This window comes from Temnothorax nylanderi, unplaced genomic scaffold, assembly GCF_030848795.1.
Source record: "Temnothorax nylanderi isolate EJ_2023f unplaced genomic scaffold, tnyl_v1.0 TNYL_tig0218_pilon, whole genome shotgun sequence".
Classification (NCBI taxonomy): Eukaryota; Metazoa; Arthropoda; class Insecta; order Hymenoptera; family Formicidae; genus Temnothorax; species Temnothorax nylanderi.
In genome coordinates this window covers 1-21,120 of record NW_027249280.1, presented here as the reverse complement: position 1 = coordinate 21,120, position 21,120 = coordinate 1, and the positions used below count along the sequence as shown (strand labels likewise).

At 30.3% G+C, this 21,120-nt stretch overlaps 1 protein-coding gene and 2 long non-coding RNA genes across 3 annotated transcripts; 2 read left to right on the top strand and 1 right to left on the bottom strand.

Annotated features, from left to right (window-relative positions):
* The first annotated feature begins 2,710 nt into the window (after positions 1–2,710).
* On the top strand, positions 2,711–10,698 carry LOC139779293 (nose resistant to fluoxetine protein 6-like). The gene is made up of 15 exons (XM_071717607.1): positions 2,711–3,094; positions 4,233–4,477; positions 4,555–4,742; positions 4,906–5,012; positions 5,317–5,544; positions 5,637–5,844; positions 6,037–6,202; positions 6,285–6,364; positions 6,637–6,732; positions 6,801–6,930; positions 7,099–7,273; positions 7,406–7,548; positions 7,634–9,674; positions 9,825–10,103; positions 10,315–10,698. The coding sequence occupies exons 1-13, from the start codon at positions 2,872–2,874 to the stop codon at positions 7,769–7,771; spliced, it is 2,127 nt and encodes a 708-aa protein (XP_071573708.1). The 5' UTR covers positions 2,711–2,871; the 3' UTR covers positions 7,772–9,674; positions 9,825–10,103; positions 10,315–10,698.
* Positions 10,699–13,587: 2,889 nt separating this feature from the next.
* Positions 13,588–14,171, bottom strand: LOC139779300 (uncharacterized). The gene is made up of 2 exons (XR_011719852.1): positions 14,006–14,171; positions 13,588–13,775 (listed from the first exon to the last, which is right to left on the bottom strand). It is a non-coding gene; the product is annotated as an uncharacterized lncRNA (long non-coding RNA).
* Positions 14,172–14,205: 34 nt separating this feature from the next.
* On the top strand, positions 14,206–21,037 carry LOC139779299 (uncharacterized). The gene is made up of 3 exons (XR_011719851.1): positions 14,206–14,341; positions 18,736–18,879; positions 20,815–21,037. It is a non-coding gene; the product is annotated as an uncharacterized lncRNA (long non-coding RNA).
* Positions 21,038–21,120: the final 83 nt, after the last annotated feature.

Sequence of the window (21,120 nt, the reverse complement as noted above, 5' to 3'; positions counted from 1 at the left end):
ATAAAGTGATAGACATTTGAGAAAAAATAACGGCTTACAAACCTGTTTGATCCACAATTAGTCAAAGATTATATTAATTGATAATAATATATGATATATCTACATATTCTCCTTATCCCTGTTATCAATTACTTTCATTTCTTGTGTTAATCGACGAAGAATCAATCGTTCTAAACAAATAATACTTTATGAATAATTAAAAATTTTAATATGCGGATCTATTCTAACATTAGCAATCGCTCTTTATAATTTATACTAAATTTGGGTATTACAAACATTTATGCGAAATTCTCCGTTGTATTTGAATTCAGAATTGAATTTGCTAATATTAATAATAAAATTTATAAAATTAATTTATTTATATATACATTCTCTACATGCAATTAACAAACTAATAATTTTGTAATAATTATGGCGATTAATAATAAGTGATGTAACAACATAATTTGTACGATATTGTAAAGTGAATGTACGAAATAAATACAAAATTGTGTATCAGAGATCGTTATCAAATTTGCTGCAAGTAATCATAATTAATTTGTTTTGTTACTGATTTTCTTACTCTAATTATCTTCTCAGATCTTACAATAGTTTTCTGCTTCCATATACAATTACGGATTCATATTTCTGTTGTATGTATATCATGGAAAAATTATTTCTTTTTTTTTTATAAAAAGAATGCTAAATATTAAACTTAGATTAAATATGTTTTACATTAAATAAGAAAATATACAACATAATTATAACGGAACATTTAAATTTTTAAATACTATTTTTTCATTTTATAACATTGTAACAAATGTAGATAAACACAATTGTCAATATGAAGTAATTCTTAGTAGTAAGTTTTATCATAAGCTTGCATACATTAAAATTGTCTTTTGCCTTTTTGTCAGTACAATCTTATTACAATAATTATAATAACAATTATTATAGTAAATATTAATGCTTTTTAATTTGTGTTGGAAATATATTGATTTGATAACACATAAGCTGTTAACATTATTGGTATCCGTATATATGTATATGAGTCTCAGCGCGTGAAGCTTACTCAGTGTCAATGTTTAGCTCTGATTCTGTATGCGTGTGTCAGCAGAGATAAGGACCCCACGGTTTGTCACTTCTGCAGTATTTTTCTGCTTCTTCTTCTTTGTGTAAAATATGGCGTCGAGTGGCTGGAATAGTCGCCCATATGGTTATATCTCTGCTGTCACTCACATACGCACATACACACACACACACACGATGAGCAAAATCCGATCAGCAACTGCTCCTCGGGTAAGGCTAATGCAGGCGGTGATTGAACAAGAATGCATAGGTAACTTTGACACGCCGTAACTCCGCGAAAATAAATAGTACAGACCTCATCTTTCTTAATTTGCAAGTAAACGTCCGTATTTTATGATGATTAATATGACATTTGAGAAAAAGATTTCCTCCACCCCGCAGAGTGTCAAATGACGTAATATTTTGGAAACAAAGCACGTCATTCTTACTTTTGAAGAGAAGGCAGGGGGGAAGAATAAATTCAAAATCTGACGAATGCTACTAAAGACATTACCCTTCAAAATAAAAAAAACAATTTTATACAATTTTATATAAATCTCTACTGCTAACTATAAGTAATGTTTTAGTTTGTCATAAATGCATTAAACATGAACCTCAATCTAAATATCAAACTGGGGATCAAATAATTAGAAATAGAACGACACGGCTTAAAATTACCAAGATTTAAATTTTGCGTTTTATTTATTATACTGTACATAATATTATACAGTACATACACACGGTGCCATAAATGCCTTCCCACTTGCAGATAGCCGCGTTCGAGTCAAACAATAAATAGGTTTTATTAGCAATTGTTCGTGTGTACAATATTTACATTTAGAAAAGATTCACATGTTTCTTTTCAACCTTCATCAAACAGATTTTTTGAATATTTTTCTTAGCGTAGTCAGTATATCACATTTAGAAAGATGTGCTTTGTGATATAGTGCGGATATAATGGCAGCGGAAGAATGGAAACGGAAGCAAGAAAAGAGAACAATTTGACATTTTCTTATAATTTGGTCCGCCCAATGCATCTACGAAGTACCTTGTGGGTATGTCTGATTTGATTAATCGTAGTTTCAATTAAAGTTGGCTCAATGTACTCACGCAGAATGTGTACCAAGGCATTATCTGTGACAATATTTTCATATTTCAAAAATAGCTCTCAGAAATATATGGAGAAATAACAATATTCCAATCGTTCGAATGTTATTTAAATAGTGAATATTAAAAACAATTTTTGCGATAGCGGGACATTACGTATATTCTGTGAAGCAAAAAATCACAATTTTGTGTTTTATTTTATTATACGATCAAGTTTTGAAGAACTTCCTGAACTGGTGCACATCAGTAATGCAATTAAGTTAGAGTGAGGTAAGTAAAAATTTTTGTTTCATTTTAACTAATTGCACGAATGTGCACCAGTTCAGGGATTTCTTCGAAAAAGAATAGACGTCATAGATGGTATATGCATAAAGCTTCTAGAACATTCTCACGCATGTCTCAAAGACGTCATAAACACGGTCAAAAGACGTGAAAAGTAGGAATTTTAAATGTCTTTATCTAAAATGTCTTTATCATTAAAATAAAACGTTCCTATAATAGTTTTTTAAACGTTATTTTATCGGAAAAGAAACGTACCATCGAACGTTTTTCGAATGGACATTTTTACTCATGAGAAACGTTTCTAGAAAGCGGTTATAAAACGTTTCGGAAAAACGCTCATAAAACATTTCTGAAACGTTAATGTGCTACCTGGGATATTTACATAGTAACGAAGAAATAAAAGTGACTGTTACAGGCTGAACACCCATTGTAACAATGGTGCAACGGCAATTTGCGTTTATTCTCTGCATCTGTACGAACTTAGCTGCGTTATTCTGCGTCTCTGCACATACTCAAGAATTTAATAGTGCTCGTATTCAGGCATTGCCTGCTTATGCCATTGCTTCGAAAGCTGATCTTCTCAACTCAACGTCATGCGGAAAGGAGTTGAGAAATTTTCGAGACGCTGTCAATCAACGAATACTGTGGAGCTTGAAAGGTACGTAAAATTTTAAATTATAACTGAATCGCTATTAACTCCATTTACTCCAATCTAAAATCTAGAAAGCTAGTAAAAAAGACATACCACCCATCTTTAGCCTGTATAGCATATTTATATTGATCAATTATACAATTCCATTTAAATTAAATATATTAATATCGTTTAATCTTAAATAAATAATAATATTTATGAAAATATTAGTGTAATAAATTAAGATATCGCATTTGTGCTTATTGTATTGTATATTCATTATTTAAGGTGTTATTAAAACCGAATATCTTCTATTATATATATGTATACAAAAATGAATTTTGATCTTACAATCTGGAAAATTTCTCGAAAAATCGTTTTACAAGCTTCAGTTATTCAAGTGTCCCTACAAAAAATCTAATCTATTATCATTCTTTATTCTCTCCCTCTCAATCCCTCTCTCATTCTTTCTCACACAAACACACGCAAGCATACACGTTCACACATGATTAAACATATAAAGATTACGAGGGGAGTTTGATATGTCAGTGATTTTGACAAGATATGGCGCTCAAATCACGGTTTATTTTTATTTTTGAAATTTGCCATCTTATTTAAGTATACACACAAAATTTCAAGTAGCTCTGTCAAATAGAAATTTGACCGTGTTTGAAAGCAGATAAGTTTGTGTTTCTTTGCTACAATGGAAAAAAGTGAATTTTGCGTGCTGATGAAACACTACTTTTTACGGGGAAAAACCTTTAAGGGAGCTGAAGCAAAGCTAAAAAATAATTATGGGGACTACGCTCCGTCGCATGGAACGGTTCACATCAAGTGAACGAGGAGACAAACGCTGAAACAAACGCCTATTTTGCAGAGTTTGAGAAATCGTATTTTTTTGAAGGCTTAAAGAAGTTGGAAAACCGTTGGGCAAAGTGTATCGAGCTAAAAGGAGACTATGTTAAAAAGTAAATTAAATTTTGTGTAAAAAGAAAATCCTTTTATTTCAAAGTCACTGACTTATCGAACTACCCTCGTATATTCTTATATTGTTTTACATAATTAATGTAAACAATGAATGATTAATTAATAGATAATAAGTAAAAATTAGTCATTTATTGTCTTTGCATAAGTAGTAACATTGTAATTTTCATTTTATTTTTAGTATTAGATTCCAGTGGTGGCTTTAAACCGGGTTTCCTTTACGGAAATAATTATTGGCTGGGCAGTCGTAGTCAGTGTCTTGATACGATAAATACGGTTCCTTTACAGATGTCACAGCAGAAAATACTAAATAACATGCATTATCGCGATCCGCGAAAGGAATTTCCACCTTTCCAAATGAATTATTTTGTAGTTTATTTTAGACACAACAGTACTATTCATTATCACATAAATATGTTTAACGAGGTAAGTATATAAAATCTTTATGTGATAAAGGATGCGTTCGACATTTAAATATATACAGAAAGTTATATCTTAATTAGAATGTGATTACGCTCGGACTCTGTTTACCAGCATCGTGCACTATAAATAATTTGAGCTTTATTTTGGAAAGAATATTTCGTGACAGAGTTATCTTCGATGATCTCTACTCCGCGGATTTTCAGCTAATCGAGGTTAAAGATCTAAATGATAACAATATGCAACCCAATAGTGTGTTACGTTTTATCTGGTACGTCTCAAGAAATATATAAATTGTAATTACTCGACAATATACATGCACAACAATAATATATTATAACAGAAAAGATTAATCTATTATTATAAGTAATTTTAATCTTAATCCTCCGAAAGAATATAAAAATAGAATCAACCAAGAAATATTCTATTTGCAGTGTTGGCTTAGGGTTTTCGTTTCTCATGACATCAATCGGAACAATATATGATATATTTACATATCAAAAACGTGAAAAGAAAAATGAGATAAATAAAACTGGTAATGGTAAGTGTCATATCTAAAACTTATAGAAATAATTTCCATTACAACAGATTATTTACTGTTTTTATTAGCTACAATTTTCTACAAATCAAGTCTTCGACTTCAGTGTTAAAATTATTAACAATTCGCAATCAGCTATTACTTTAAGTAATTAATAATTAATTATAAAATATTTTGTAGCTACATCTTGTGCTACATATGGCTTATTCGTGTGTATAGAATTCCCTCTTGTTTAATATTGATCTTACTTAATTAAAGCATTTTGATTTTTGTATTATTACTATAAAGACATCGAATTATGATTTAGGTGTGGAAAACGTGTCCAAAGAAATAGGAATGAAAATAAATTTGTCTTCATATCGGAAAAGTAAAATTGGAGAAATATTAATATGTTTCTCCGCTTACACAAATACGGGAAAAATATTTAGCACAAAATTAGACGCCGGCACAATACCCGTCATTCACGGCTTAAAATTTCTAAGCATGTGTTCGATAATCATAATACATAGTCTACATTTTACATTGAATTCTCTTGGCAAGTAATTTATAATAAATTTGTAAAATAAATATTTTTGGCTTTGTTTTTTTATTGTTTAATACGCATAACTAAAATTTCTTTGTTCACAGACAATAAAGTATGGTTGCGGAGATACATTGAGAGTTATATTTACTTATTTGACATTGGATTAATAGCAGTTGATATTTTTTTTCTTTCAAGCGGATGTTTAGTGACTTATATGTATTTGCGAGATAAGACGAACCAAGTACCAAAACCGATTTTTTGCGGAGAAAAATTAATTGAATTCTTTATTCATCTGATAAAAAGATTTATTCGGTAAGTATATATTATTGTGATGTGTTTCAAGAACATAGAAAACAATACAAACGACAAAATAAAATTATTGCAGTAATAAACAAAATAAGAGAATACTTATGTTACAAAGAAATTTGAATATTGATTTTGATGTAAACTAAATAATAACTTTCCTTTTTTACACGCGGCTGTAATAAAAATTTTTTTTTTAAGGCTGACACCGGCTTACATGATTATGTTAGGAATAGCGCAATTAAGCTCGGCTTGGTTCGTTAAAACATCGCAATTTTACATGTACGAAAAGTCACACGAAACTTGTGCGAAATATTGGTGGAGAAATCTTCTGTACATAAATAATTTCTTTGGAATGGATACAATGGTACAAACACGTTTGATAAGATCAATTTAAAATTATACTTGGAGACGCATAAAACATTTCTAAAATTTGTATTGCATTACAGTGCATAAGTTGGAGTTGGTATCTAGCTAATGATATGCAATTCTATGTAATTACTACGGCGCTGTTGATATTGTCGACTACGTATGTTAACCAACTATTACACAGTAAAAAATTTTGTGTCAATGGAAGTCCACTCTCAATTTTGTGTTAAAATAACTCATTTATTGTGTTATTTTTGACATTTAGAAATGTTATAAATGTCGATATAACATTTCTAAATGTCAAAAATAACACGATAAATGAGTTATTTTAACACAAAATTGAGAGTGGACTTCCATTGACACAAAATTTTTTACTGTGTATAGTTAATGTCTTCTTCGAGTATACTTGAATAAATATATTATAAATTTCAGATACTTCTATGCCGCTGTTACGATATTGAGTGCACTTTTAATAGGCTCAGTTATTCTTAACGGTTATATTTCACACGTTTACGAACATGTCGCGACGTAAGTTACTAAAGTATTTTACTTATTGAGAAATCAAGTTAAGAGGATGCTCTTTCTTATTGTTACAGACGTGATAAACCGTATAATCTTGTAGATATCTTCTATATCCCACCATGGATGAGAATAGGTCCATTTATTATTGGGATAATTACGGGTTACATTTTGGCAAAATTAAAGAATAATTTTGCCTTAAAAGATGTAAAGTATATTTCTTTTGTTTTATATAACATATTAAAAATAAATAGTTATTGAAAAACTTATGGAATATATAAACTTATTCTATATAAACTAACTAGTTCCATGTAAATTAATTATATAGTATCGCATAAATGAAAATGTATCATATTAATTTGACATACATTTCAGAAACATATAATTTTGTGTTGGTGCCTGGCTATTTTTTGCAAAGTATCCGTACTCTTTTTGTCTTACAATCGATTTACATCCGTTCTAGCTACTTCTATTTATGTAGCATTGCACAGAATACTTTGGGCCATATGTATTGCATGTGTTGTAATAGCATGTTCCACTAAACACGGAGGTTCGTTTATTCATTAATACATAAATACATCTTATAAAAATCGGAATATTCTTAATATATTAGTGATATATTTTAAATATTGTCATAGTTTAAAAACATTATTTTTATCATTGTATGCTTACTTTGCTTTAGGCATCGTTAATCAGTTACTCTCATTCAAAGGCTGGATTCCTCTTAGCAGGCTCACATACTGCGCTTATCTTTTAAATCCGGTTATCATACAATCGATTCATTTATACAGTGAAACGTCGATTCATTTTGAACCTCTGCCCTTTGTAAGTATACAAATATTTGAAATTCCAAAATTAATAGAGAAATACGGTAAAAAATGTATTATTTATTTTTTACTTTTGGTTCCAGGTTGTTATGAATGTGGGATACATTACTATCAGTTATCTTTGTTCTTATGCATTGTCTTTGATGGTCGAGATGCCCTATATTTTGTTAATGAAAATGTTTATCAAGTACCGCAATAAGCCATATAAAAAGAAAATGTAATCTTGCATACAAACATGTAACATCACGTACATGTAATGTCATACAATACGTGCCAATAGTTCCCGAACCGTTGAATAATATGGGTATCTAAAAAATCCGAGATAAAATAAAATCGATTGTTAAATCGCAGTTTGTATTGAACTTATATTTATGAAAATTTATATTTGATTTTGATAAAGCTTTCGAACAAATTAAATATTATTTGCATTGACATAAACTGTGTAGAAGAAACGATGGTACAGCGAAGATGAATCATAGTTTAAAAGTGCATAAAAATTCGGTCGAATTCATCAAATATATATATATATATATCTAAATTATATATATATATATATATATATATATATATATAAGAGCTTTAATAGCCTTTTTTAAACATTTAAAATTATATTGCACAAAATAAATCGTTTTATCCATGCACATATGTCCACTTATTTACTTAAATTAATTTTGTCCTACCGGTCTTAATCTATTTGTCATCGGACAAATTTGAGCTTAGAAAACTTCCAACAGTTGCAAAATAAACGTTCTGTCGAACGTGGACTTGAAAGAACATTTATACGTGTGTTCCGTTTTGAAGAACTTCTTGATAAACTGGTGCACATCAGTAATGCATTTAAGTTAGAGTGAGACAAGTATATTTTGTTTCACTTTAACTTACTGCACGAATGTGCACCAGTTCAAGAATATCTTCGAAAAAGAATAAACGTCATAGATGGTATATGCATAAAGCTTCTAGAACATTCTCACGCATGTCTCAAAGACGTCATAAATACGTTCAAACGACGTGAAAAGTAGGAATTTTAAATGTCTTTATCTAAAATGTCTTTATCATTAAAACAAAAAGTTTCTATAATAGTTTTTTAAACGTTATTTTAAATGTCTTTATCTAAAATGTCTTTATCATTAAAACAAAAAGTTTCTATAATAGTTTTTTAAACGTTATTTTATCGGGAAAGGAACGTTCCATCGAACGTTTTTCGAGTGGACATTTTTACTCATGAGAAACATTTCTAGGAATCGGTTATAAAACGTTTCGGAAAAACACTCATAAAACATTTCTGAAACGTGTATGTGTTACCTGGGTTACATCGACGGATATACTTTTTTATTAAAATCTTAATTAAATTGAAATCAGAGTAGAAAAGTTATTTTATAAAAGAAACTCTTTATCGTTACCGTTACTTAAAATTTATTTGGCTAAATAACTGAAAGATCGATTTTTAGCAACATTGATACAAGTTCTTTATACATTAGTTATTATTTATAATTTTACTGTCTGTCAGGAAATGTGGAAATCTTGCAAATAAATTGGAATGTATAAAGTAAAGTTGAATAACGTTAAAAAACAATTTTCTAAATTTTTATTCTTATGTAATAATCAAGCGCGTAACTACGTTATCGTTAACGTTATGAGAGAAACTTACCGTTAACAGTTTGTTACTGAAAAGTAATAACTGTACCCACAACAGCGTTCGAAAGTAATGCGTTACTTCTCCTTTTCGGTTAAAAAACATTAAAAGATAATATTTTTATCAATTGTTTCTATCTTTAATAATTATAAGATTTAATTTTATTACGAAGAAATTAGTTAAATTCAAGGATGCAATTATAAAGACCTTATACACTTATATACTAATCATACTTTATTGTTTCAAGAGATGCTTGATTTGTTAATAAGTTTATCTATATTCTTATCACCGAATTATTAAATGACATTTTTTTGATAGGAATGATCATCCAAATATGATCATTGGCCAAGCCACTTTAAGCATAGAAATTTTGGAAAACGTGACAAATGTTGGTGCAGTTTTCGGTACTACCAACGTCGATCAAAGGTTGCGGACTTACAGCGGGTATTGCGTTGGCTATCAGAGGATTGAATCCAAATGTAGAAGTTATTGTAAGTGAACAGGTGCATTTGTATAACAGTAAATTGTAAAATTATTTTCCATTTTGATCCAATAAATCATAATTTATCTTAAGAAGAAGATTGCACTTTGGATTATAGAAACAGAAATTTGTGAAAACTTTACATGTAATAAATCTTCAGGAAGTCCAGTCTGCACTATATGATCCTCTAATCAAAAATCCATTAGAAAAGAAACAATTTCCAATAAAGAATTGGATTCTCCAGTGCATATGAGTATCCGTGGTATAAAAATTTGAAAGGAATTGTGGGAGGTTTTTTTCACACGATTATTGAGGTACATCAGAATACGTCTGTTGCTACCGAACTTCTACTAAGAAAAGAAAAGATCTGCGATTTAGGGGCAGCAATTGGTTTATCTGCGATATTATCCAATAAATTCAATAAGCTAAAGGGAAAAAGGTGACTCGTGTTATATAAATTTAATAGCTTTAATAGCTTTCTTTAAAATTCATTAACTCCGCGTAAAGGCCACGTTTTATGTGTTTTGTGATCAATAAAGTACGCACTATATCCTAGCTGTTTGTATTTAATAAAATTGCAATTTAGTATTAAAATATACATATAATAATAATATTATTTAATAATATCATAATTTTTGTGTGCACTCCAGGGTGGTAATCCCTATATTCGGCAAAATGGACTTGTCTGAAGAACGCAGGACAAAGAGGACGAATAATCCAAATTTGGAGCCTTGTGCTGGCCCCTCTTACGCTTGAATAGACATTTATACATTTCTAAATAGATTGACAAAGAGAAATTTTAAGAAGACTCGCACACATTTAAGAATTCAAGTAATCTACAAAATCTGGAACATTAGAACAAATCGCACAACTCAAGAAAGATAGTACTTGGGATAAAGTTATGAAGAAGATAGCAAGAAAGGTGTTTCAACGACGATGTTTTCCAACCACAATATTGAAAAAATTTTATTAACATTTTATTATCTGTATGGCAAATATCTGTATCCACTTTTAAAAAAGGCGTGTTAACTGAGTGAATTTCGTTTGTATCGAAAAATTGAAGCCTCTTTTCCGCGATGCCGATTGGTTATCTCGATGCGTTGTGCGAGTTATTTGCAGCTGTCATTGTATATTTTGACAGTTGTGTGTATCAAGGGTTAATAGTGTAATAGTAATAGCATAATGTTAAAGCTAAATGGCGCGCGCGAAGCGCGCGCGTCTGTAATGTCTAGTTTTTATAAAAAGGAATGGTATAAACTTAATTTATGTCGGTAATAAACGACAAATATACAAATATACATATGTATAATTTCATATTCTGTTAGAAATTATTCGCAACTTTTATAGCAAGTAATACATACCATAGATTCTCACGCAGCGTCGAATAGGGTTAAATTATCGTTATGGTTACGGTCCATCTTATGATAGTCTTCGTGAAAAAGATGATTTCATAGGTTCTAGTGCAGAACATCGGATTGACAACACAGACGAAAAACCAACGAGAGTACAGAGAATCTTTTTAAATCTAGATGATGTTAGGAATTAAAACTTAGTTCTATCTGACTATTATTACTACTACTTTATACTACTAATGCCTACTCACATGCCATTTACATTTATTTTTCATTACATTTCTATTCAAAAGCGCAGATTACTTCTCTTATCTCTAAAGGAGGTGCGTGTTCGTAATCGGCGAGATCGATTGGGATCTACCTTAATAGCTCTGCCGTTTCGTTCATTGAATTTGAAAGTAAGAATTTTATTGTATTTACAGGTTGCCGTTTTACAGATTTTACATTTAATTTCGCAAGGCGGAGCCTGCGTCTCCGTTCATCCATAGATATCGTTTCCCATGCTTCAGACACCGTTGAAACCGACCGGAGAGATCGGTTGTCCAACATGCCAAAAATCATGTTGGATATTTCAAGAGGCAGCTGTTTAATGATATCTGATTGGCTGCCCCCTCCCTTACACTGATAAAAATAGGGGAGAGTTGCCGAATGCATACCAGTCTCCTAAATAATACCTCATCAATATTTCATATTATTAATTAATATAAGCAATATTTAGTAATAAGAAAATGGAATAAATGAAAAATGAGTAATATCAGAGAGAAGTGTGAGAGAGGCCATCCCGGCCTTTTTCGTGGGACTGTCGAAAGTCCCTGTACACTATCGCCAGTACATCCATTTTCGAAATTGGTACTATGTAGCCACGTTTATTTTCCGATAAAACATCATTTTGGTGCGCGTCCGTACTACATCTGCAAATGTAGTAATGTTATATGTATAACAATTTAATTTTATTTAATCTGGTACTAGTATCAAGGAAAAGGTATAAGCAATATTTTTAAAGGCCGTCCTGCTTGTACCGAATGTCATTGCGATTAAATGCATTTTGGACTTTGCATTTTCTTAGTTATAAATTAAATATTAGTTCTTATCTTAGGTTTTAACTAACATCCGCTAGAAACAGTTCTAACTTCTAAAGTTTTTAAGCAAAGTTTTAAAAAATTCACTAAACACGTGTCATAATTTCCGTCTTATTATAATCACTTAGGAATACATGCTGCACTTGTTTTTTATATTTATTGTTTTATGTAGAAATGGAATTAATACTTTATATCACAAATTGTGGTCATTTTTATTTTTGTCTCGTTGTTTTAATTTTAAAGGTGTAGAAAAGGTTAAATAGCCAAAATTGAAGGTTATAATGACTATATGATTATTCGATGTAAAGTTACACATTGGCATATGTATGTTTTTTGCTTACTGGGATATATCGCAGGAACAATAGTATAAAATGCTATCGTTTTGAAAGCGTCCATACGTGACGCATCGATCGTTTTATCGTGCACTATTAACCGCTGCGATTTTGTGTATGTATTGATATTTTTAAAATGTCTATAATCTTTTGCTCTACCTTCTCTCTCTTCGAAGTAGTTTTCTGACAAAAGTGCATCGTTCTCATCTGCTTATTTTTATCGAAGGGCAGTTTCAAAATGCGCGCGTAATACAAGAGTTATCTGTTCATAATTTTACGCGATTATATAATTCACTTATAGGAGCGTCTTAAAAAAACATTTATATAACTAATTCACGCACACTCGTGTGTCATTTTGAAAGTGCACTTTGAATCATATAATTCTTATTGGACTTTCAAATCATGTTACTATGACCTTACTACCATGAAGAACACGCATTGCAACAATATTACCGCAGAACATTTTAAGATGTTGGTCTTAGCGTAATATTTAAAATAAAAGAATTAAAATTCAAAATGAAAAGATATGTTGTTGGTCATAACATATTAAACAAATTAAATTTAAAATTCGAAATAAAGAAAGGGCTATTGTGGGCACAGTGTAATGTGACGCTTGACGGCAATCGACAGTCACTATGTTTACGCGAGCGTTACTTCTGTAGTAACTTCGGATAATTCACTCGTTTACGCGGAGTAAATTATTGTAAGTTATTACAAAATCCCGTTTACGCGAAGGAATTATCGTAAGTTACTACAGAAGTAACGCTCGCGTAAACGTAGTAAGTGTAGCAAATGTGCTAGTTATCGTCCATTTATCGCAACTTATAAAAAACGAGAAAACAGCAATCTGCGGCGTAGCAGGTCTGTAGAATATAATTGCTGTTATGAACGTTTTAATTGATAAAAGACGGCCACTTACACGTGCCATGTGAAGAGCGGTCAGCTATGTTCGATAATGTTCTCGGCCGTTGTCAAGTTAGCCGTCAATAAATATGTTATGCTACTCAATATCGATGTCAAAGATTATTTAAAGAAACTTTTGATTTTTATTTATATTTTAATAAGAAAAACGTATACCGTAATAAGAAAAGTGTTATTAATAATTAATTATTATTAAAGGGGGATTATCGTTTCGAGGGCTAAAAAAGAGACTATCTTTCTCATTTTTTTTTAACTATACGGCCGATTTATTCTAGATTTTACATATATATTAACGTATATTTTATATATAATTCAGAATTTTTTCAAGCAGAAGTAATAACAGTTACAAAAGTTAAAGAAATATTTGAGCGACGCGTCCAAGCGCGCAAGGTCTCATGGTTCCCATAAAATCTGGACACTCAGTAATCTGACAGAAAAATGAAACAGATTCTTAATCTACACATTCGGTTATCGTTGAAACTAGAATTATTAAAAACAAACTACTATTTTAATTATTTTAATAGATATATAGATATTATTATTTTTTATTATGGTAGATATTAATCAGAATAGCTCGCATAAAATTTTTTGTAATACATCGATCATTTTTCATTTATAATAAATAAATCATGATTGACGCATAAAGCATCTTCAGACCTAAAGAAAATATGTATGACGTGCTGCTTTTCATCTCGTTGTTTTGCCGTGCGAGTAAACGGTGCCACCAATATCGCAGTCTCTTTCTCTCTTTAAGCATCGCCAATAATATTTAAGTATCACGCATATAGTGTCGATCTTTCAGTTTTTTTCCAACAACGCCGATAGTTATCCAACTGCTGACAGTAAAGCATACCAACTTTCTGAGAAGGCATAATAGTCGCACGAGAGACTCATTACATCCTTTTGTCTTTCACATTTGTCATCCCGACGAGAGAAATAATCCACCGCCGCGCCGTCTCCAGGACGAAATCAGTTGCAAAAGCTTACGAAGAGGTGATCGATGTTCTTTATTCACGATTAAATTAAACTTTATTCACCCTCAACTACCTTAGGGACAATCGCTTTCGGTTTTCGCCTCCCTCTCCAATGTGACTTGCCCCAATGAAACTTGCAGGAGTTGTCGGAGATACTATGTAGTGAATACCTGTAAAGCCGATATTATAAAGCCGATTATATATATATATATATAAATTGTTTTAAAAAATAAATTTGTTAATTATAATTGTTGATCTAATCACTAGTAGAGTAGAACTATGAATCAATTGGTTTATATATATAATAAATAAGTGGAAAAGTAGCAAAATTGCACTCAGCCGCTGCTATAGTCACTGCAAACAAGGACAATTTTGTGAAAACATTCAGAACATTATCGATAAAAATACATGTAAATGCAATTATTTTTTAGTTGAGTGGCAGACCTCACCAAGTTATCAATGCAGATTCTGAATACTGCCCGGAAAAAAAAATATTATATATAATTATATATAATATATATGATTATATGTGATTATATATAATATTTGGTACTTTATATAAAATTATGTATGGATCCATATATCATTATATATGGACATATATAATTCAAAATATAACTAGATATGAACAAGAGATCATATATGCACTCATGGATACATAATATAAGATTCATATAAAAGTATATATAATCGTATATATGATTATATATAATTTCATCTAGCGTTATATATATAAAAAGCAAAATTTCCGTGTATAGCAGAATAAAAGACAAAATAAATTATGGTGAATAATTACTCAAATTACTAAAGAGTATATATACTGTCCAATAACATACTATACCTTAAAAAACAATATAAAAATCAAACTTACAAGTTTACAATAAATTTGTGTTTTGTACTTGTGTTACAGTTGCGTTATCCATAAAATATGATGAATACCAATAATATTCAGCACGATATAGAATATATTTTTTCAATTCTTTTAAGTATTTAGTCTTCAATTTACCACTCCACCCATCATTTCTGTATGATTAAAAATAGAAATTAATATAAATTAATACAAATGTTGTTTGAATTTAAAAAATGTGCTTTTATCACACAAAAATATAGGTTAAAGAGAATAATGTGGAAAAAATTAATTTTAAGTAAAAAACTATCGTACAAATGTAATTTATACATACATGCATACATTACCCGGGAAAAATGATTAGATATAATCATATATAATTATATCTGGTATATATATAATTATATATAATTATATATGTTTTTATATGGGGTCATATCTAATTATACATGGCCACATGTGCAATCAGTGGTCCCATATACAACAGATATAGCACCATATCTACTTGTATATAATGTATATAATTTTATGTGAAGCCAGATATAATGATATGTGAGTAGTGCACTCTACATATAATTAGATATAGTATTATATACAACTATATATGCAGTCATATATTGCCAGATATATTAATATGACTAATCTGGCGCTATATACAACCAGATATAGCACCATATCTAATCGTATATGAATGTATGTGAAGTCAGATATGTTGATATGTGAGTACTGCACCCGACATATAACTAGATATAGTATTATATACAACTATATATGCAGTCATATATAGCCGGATATATTAATATGACTATCTTGTCCTATGTACAACCAGATATAGCACCATATCTAATCGTATATAAATGTATGTGAAGCCAGATAAAATGATATATGAGTAGTGCACCCTACATATAACTAGATATAGCATTATATACAACTATATATGCAGTCATATATAGCCAGATATATTAATGTGACTAATTTGGCGCTATATACAACCAGATATAGCACCATATCTAATCGTATATAAATGTATGTAAAGCCAGATATAATGATATATAATGATATATGAGTAGTGCACCCTACATATAACTAGATATAGCATTATATACAACTATATATGAAGTCATATATAGCCAGATATATTATGTGACTAATCTTGTCCTATGTACAACCAGATATAGCACTATATCTGTATAGATATAGATTCGCAAGTCATCATATATGCTGCAGATATTTAATCCTAAATTTAAAAATTTATTTGAATCGTTTTTATATATATTATAGATATTAAATTCAAAAATTCGTTACATAATATTATATAATTCAGTATTATAAAATAATATTTGCAGGGTCATGTGTGCGTATGGAACTTGCCCGGGAAAAAAAAATTATATATAATTATATATAAATATATGATTATATATAATGCAATTATATATGAATTTTGTCTCTATATGATTATATATAATTATATATAATCATATATAATCATATATGACCATATATAGTCAATATATATTGGAAAAGAACTGTTAACTTCGATAATAAAGCATTGATAAATTAAGATGTATATTTTTTCAAAGGCTATAGAATCAAAAGTAAAATAATTTATTCCATATATTACAACTTGGCACTGCTTGACATGAGACAGTGCCGTGTCTCTTGATACCGTTTTTTATACCACTGTCCGTCAAATTTTAAATACGAGAAACGAATCCTATCGAATATATATATTATATAAAAGTTTCACATACATTTTGACATGATTATATATAAGTTCATATAATTTATATATAAAGTATATATATAAGAATTAAGCATTTATCCATGTAGATTATATATGATTATATATAACCATATATAAACTTAAATTCGGATTATCCGATAGATGGCATCCGATAGGATTTATTTCTCGTATTTAAAATTTGACAAACAATGGTATAAGAATGATATCAAGAGACACGGCAGTATCTCACGCCAAGCAGCGCCAAGTTATATGTAAATCATTTCACTTTTGATTCTAGCTTTTGAAAAAATATACACTAAATTTATCAATGTTTTATTCCTTAATCGAAGTTAACAAAATTCTTTTTTAATATATATAAAATATTTATTATGTTAGATATAATCACATCTGATTATATATAAAATCGACATTAGATATAATTAGATATAAAAAATGGCCCGATATAATTGTATATAATTACATATAACCACATACAATTATATATAACCATATATGGTTATATAATTATATGTGGTTATATATAATTATATACAATTATATACAATTATATCGGGCCATTTTTTATATCTAATTATATCTAATGTCGATTTTATATAATCATATGTGATTATATCTAATCATTTTTTCTCGGGTATACATATGCAAATATATATTATAACATATGTACCTATATATACACACACAGTATATGTATCTGGATGACTCTTGTATTATGTATGAGAAATTAAAAAATATGTACCTATATTTTAACAGTACAACCTATTGACGGAATGAGCATATTCAATAGCGAACAAATTTAGCAGTAGTTAAATAATAATCGTCTAATGTCCATTTCTCTACCAATGTAGATTAACTTTAATAGCGGTTTAACTTGCTCTTTTCATCTTTTTCCAGTTCTTAAAATTAGAGAAAGATAAAAGGTAAGTTAAACCAAGATCAAAGTTAATCTGCATTGGTAAAAAAGGATTAAACATGAAAAATAAACCGCGACCCAGTTAGACAGTCGGTACCAAAACAGAATCCGACCGAAGTAAACGCACCTGGATTCTACTAAGATTCGATACTTAAGAGCCACTTCGACCAAACTCCGATTAACTTAATTGTTGATTGGAATTGAGTCCATTGGAAATGACCAATCGCATTTGCTCATTAAGCAGATTGACAAATGCGATTGGTCATTTCCAATGGACTAATCAACGATTAAGTTAATCGGAGTTTGGTCGAAGTGGACCTATATAATAAGAACGCTTACAACCGATTCAGTATCAGGACATCGAGCCCGCCAAATAAATAGAGAAGAAAAGACGAAGCGGCGGGCAGTCTTTTCTTCAGAATAGACGAGTTATATTCAAGTTAACAAGCTATTAGTCTAAAGTTCCATTCGCGTAAATGTTCCACTGTCAATGCGCGCTAAATAATTAAAACCATTGTACTTTTAAATTTGGAGTTTATTTGAAATAAAGTGATTAATTTAAAAGAGATTCGCGAGTGTTTATGATTCCTTGATCCCCGGCGGAAAAAACAGATCCCAGTGCCGGCAACGGTACAGACTAGAATACTTAGAATACTTATTAAGAAACACAAAAGAAAAAATGAAATATAATGCCGTGAAAAAAGAAATGAAATTATAATATTATCCCAAGTATATTATTAGAATACGAATGTCGCATAAAATATACTTTGTAGACAAAATTGAGTTTAAAGGAATACATACAATATTTCAGAAGGTATCTCTCAAATTGCAGTAGTCTTAAGGATGCGGAAGATATTTAAAATGTATAAAATACTGTAAAAAATAAAATAAAATTATGAAATGTAACAGATAGCGTAATGAGAGGCGCAGAAATTGAAAACGGCAAATTATATGAGAGATAATAATTAGAGATGGACAAAATCTCCAGCAGCAACATACTTAGCGCGCCCGTATGGTATTTTAACATCAAAGCAGTCATCCGCACTCAAATTTGTGAGTATGCCATAGGTATCATGGATGATTATTAAAATTAATTAAAATTAATTGAAGTTAATTAAATACTTGTAACTACAGCTTGTCATACATGACAGAATTAATTTAAAAACCCTTCTGTACACACGATGTCCGTGCCCATCCATGCGCTCAATTTTCACGCAACACATTCTGTTTGGCCTCTGTTACATTTTCCTGTAATAAAGGATGACGATGATAATACATTTAGAGAACATTCTAACAGATAACATTCTACCATTCTAACAGTTGAATAGTAAGGTCATATAATCATGATATGAAAGTCAAGTAAGAATGATCCAAAGTGCACGCGCAAAATGACGCACGAGTATGCGTGAATTAATTACAAATATTTATAATTTAAGATACCAGATGAATCATAGATATAGTCACTTAGGAATACATGCTGCACTTGTTTTTATATTTATTGTTTTATGTAGAAATGGAATTAATACTTTATATCACAAATTGTGGTCATTTTTTATTTTTGTCTCGTTGCTTTAATTTTAAAGGTGTAGAAAAGGTTTAAATATAGCCAAAATTGAAGATTATAATGACTATATGATTGTTCGACGTAAAGTTACACATTGACATATGTATGTTTTTTGCTTACTGGGATATATCGGAGGAACAATAGTATAAAATGCTATCGTTTGAAAGCGTCCATACGTGACGCATCGATCGTTTTATCGTGCACTATTAACCGCTGCGATTTTGTGTATGTATTGATATTTTTAAAAGGTCTATAATCTTTTGCTCTACCTTATCTCTCTTTGAACTAGTTCTCTGACAAAAGTGCATCGTTCTCATCTGCTCATTTTTATCGAAGGGCAGTTTCAAAATGCGCGCGTAATACACTTATAGGAGCGTCTTAAAGAAAACATTTATATAACTAATTCACGCTCGCGTGTGTCATTTTGAAAGTGCACTTTGAATCATATAATTCTTATTTGATTTTCAAATCATGTTACTATGACCTTACTATCATGACAAACACGCAACAATATTACCGCAGAACGGCAGAACATCATAAGATGTTGGTCTTAGCGTAATATATAAAATAAAAGAATTAAATTCAAAATAAAAAGATATGTTGTTGGTCATAACATACAATATTAACAAATTAAAAGTTAAATTCGAAATAAGAAGAGGCTCTGTTGTGGGCACAGCGTAATGTGATACACGTCCGCACGGTAATCAACAGTGTAGCAAATATGCTAGTCATCGTCCATTTATCGCAACTTATCCCAGTTAGAAGGTAACGTCGATTTGACGTTAATTTGACGTCGAAAAAGTTGACAGCTGGTTAAGTCGAATTGATCGACGTCTTCGACGGCGAATCACTGTTAATCGACGAACTTTTTGACTGTTTTAGTTGACCCGACGTCGAATCAATGTCGATAATCATTTTGTGTATAATTCAGAATTTTTTCAAGTAGAAAATAATAATAAGTTACAAAGTTATACAAATATTTGCGTGACGCGTCCAAGCGCGCAAGGTCTCACGGTTCCCATAAAATCTGGACACTCAGTAATCTGACACAGAAAAACGAACAGATTTTTTATCTACACATTCGGTTATCGTTGGAACTAGAATTATTAAAAACAAACTACTTTTTAATTATTTTAATAGATATATAGATATTATTATTTTTCATTATGGTAGATATTAATCAAATAGCTCGCATAAAATTTTTTGTAATACATGTAATACATCGATCATTTTTCATTCATAATAAATAAATCATGATTGACGCATAAGCATCTTCAGACCTAAAGAAAATATGTAGGACGTGCTGCTCTTCATCTCGTTGTTTTGCCGTGCGAGTACACGGTGCCACCAATATTGCAGTCTCTTTCTCTCTTTAACCATCGCCAATAATATTAAGTATCATGCATATAGTGTCGATCTTTCAGTTCTTTTCCAACAACGCCGATCGTTATCCAACTGCTGACAGTAAAGCTTACCAACTTTCTGAGAAGGCATAATAATCGCACGAGAGACTCATTACATCCTTTTTGTCATCCTGACGAGAGAAATAATCCACCGCCGCGCCGTCTCCAGGACGAAATCAGTTGTAAAAACTTACAAAGAGGTAGATAGATGTGATTCTTTATTTACGATTAAGGCTACGGTCAACGTGACGCTACAATGCTTTGAAGCGTTCTTCTTCTCCTTCTTTCTTCATTGAAAGAAGAGAAGAGGAATGCTTCGTAAGCATT